Raw genomic sequence first — 2281 nt, forward strand, 5'->3', positions numbered from 1 at the left:
ATGCTCCTGGAAGACTCTGACTCTGAGAATGAGTTGGAACTACTTTCTGCAATTGTTCTGGCACGTAGATATTTCAAAAGAAAGGGAGGATCTAGTTCACGTCGTGGTGGTTCTGTTCCAGGACGTATGTTCATCGATCGTGATTCTTTGCAAGGCCACCAAAGGCTTTTTTTGGATTATTTTGCTGATTCACCAGTATATCCTCCAAAAATATTTCGCAGGAGGTTTCGGATGCATCGTCATCTTTTTTGTCGTATTTTGTCTAAGGTAGAAGAGTACGATCCGTACTTTGTCCAAAGAAGAAATTGTGCTGGAACAATCGGTTTGTCTTCCCTTCAAAAAGTGACTGCCGCATTTAGGATGCTCGCTTATGGAGTACCAGCTGACTACGTTGATGAGTATGTGCGAATTGGAGAAACCACTGCAATAGAATCTCTACAAAGGTTTGTTAGTGCGGTGGTTAATATTTTTTCTAATGAATATTTAAGGTCTCCAAACAGCAATGACGTTGCTAGATTGTTAGAAGTTGGCGAAACTCGTGGTTTTCCAGGGATGTTGGGTAGCATCGATTGCATGCACTGGACATGGAGGAATTGTCCAGTTGCGTGGAAAGGTATGTTTACTGGCCATTGTCATGAACCAACAATGATTTTGGAAGCAGTGGCTTCACAAGATCTATGGGTATGGCATGCATTTTTTGGGTTACCGGGTTCTCACAATGACATCAATGTTCTAGAACGGTCTTCTGTGTTTTCTCATATCACTGAAGGGCGTGCTCCTCCAGCCAATTACACAATCAATGGTCATAACTACACAATGGGATACTATCTTGGTGATGGTATATATCCACAGTGGTCAACTATTGTAAAGACAATTTCATGCCCACAAGGAAAAAAGGCAAAACTATTTGCTGCAGCCCAAGAGTCAGCAAGAAAGGACGTGGAACGTGCGTTTGGAGTGCTTCAAGCACGATTCGCAATCGTTCGTGGACCTGCACGTGGTTGGAGCCGTGAAACGCTCACTTACATTATGAAAGCGTGCATAATAATGCATAACATGATCGTTGAAGACGAACGAAATACTGAAGATGCTAGTGACATTGATTATGAACAAATCGATGAAACTCCTTATGTACAAATTTCTCACGAGCATACCCCTGGATTTTTGGAGTTCATTGAAAGACATGTGAACATTAGAGATCGTCAAACTCATTCTCAACTACAATCCGACCTTATCGAGCACCTATGGCAATTGCATGGTCAATTTTAAAAATTATTAGTCTTATTGAATGTTTGTAGTTGCTTTGTTTTCCTTTTTGCATTGTTGTTGTTGTTGTTTTTTTCTTTTTTTTTCTTTTTTTTTTTTTTTTGTTCTACAAAAAAAAAAAAAAAAAAGTGAAACGAAATTGTTTTATGTATTGGGTGCAATGTAGCTTAAAGAATGTGTGGAAATTCAATATTTCTTATTTTATTGAGTGTTGGCAACAAAATAATAAAAAAAGAATGAAAAATAATATTTAAATGCAAGTAGAGAGTTGAATAGTGAATCTGGTGGAGAGAATATAAGATAAACAGTAGTTAAAGTAGAGAGTTGAACTTTTTCAATAGCTATTATAACTTTTATTGCTGGAGATGGCCTAATATGGCCAACGCCATTTCAGTTCTCTCAACGTTGCCGTTTTCCCTTTCAAAATAAAAAAAAAAAAATCGTACCTTTTCTCAAACACGGCAGTTCCACAGCCATGGTCAATGCCGCACCTTTTCTCAAAAAAGAAAAAAAATCGCCGGTCCTCCGCCATAGATTCCCTCTCCCTATCACCGAATATGTCGTCTTCTCTTCCTTTTTTTTCTTTTTTTTTTCGTAGTACCAAAAACAAGAAGAAATCCTGTCCTCTTCTTCCTAACGGAGGGAATAGGAGAAAGAAAGAAAGAATGGACACGGAAAGGAGATGTAGCAGGTGAAAATGAACGAGCAGTTGGGGAAATGAAAGCGGGAAGGGAAGGAGATGAAGCAGGTGGAAATGAAGAAGGATTTGAAGAGCTTGGTATGCAGTTCTCATGAATCGAACCACCGTCCTAGTGCACTGTGCACTTAAACGAAAAGCGCATTGAGCTTGTTTTCGTTACTGTAGATAAAACATGTTTTCGGAAACAGGTTGAAATTGTTCTCAGATTTCGTGTTTCACTTGTTTTTGTTTTCACCCATTTTGTGTTTTAAAACAGGTACCCAAACGCAAGGCTACAGTGACAAAACCGGTTTTGTTGTTTCGGAAACAAAAAAA

General features: G+C 38.8%; 1 protein-coding gene across 1 annotated transcript; it reads left to right on the forward strand.

The window, feature by feature from the left end:
* On the forward strand, window positions 1-2061 carry LOC133879048 (uncharacterized). The gene is made up of 2 exons (XM_062317599.1): window positions 1-1258; window positions 1865-2061. The coding sequence occupies exons 1-2, from the start codon at window positions 1-3 to the stop codon at window positions 2059-2061; spliced, it is 1455 nt and encodes a 484-aa protein (XP_062173583.1).
* The last annotated feature ends 220 nt before the right edge of the window (window positions 2062-2281 follow it).

The sequence above is a fragment of the Alnus glutinosa genome, chromosome 10, assembly GCF_958979055.1.
Source record: "Alnus glutinosa chromosome 10, dhAlnGlut1.1, whole genome shotgun sequence".
NCBI lineage: Eukaryota > Viridiplantae > Streptophyta > Magnoliopsida > Fagales > Betulaceae > Alnus > Alnus glutinosa.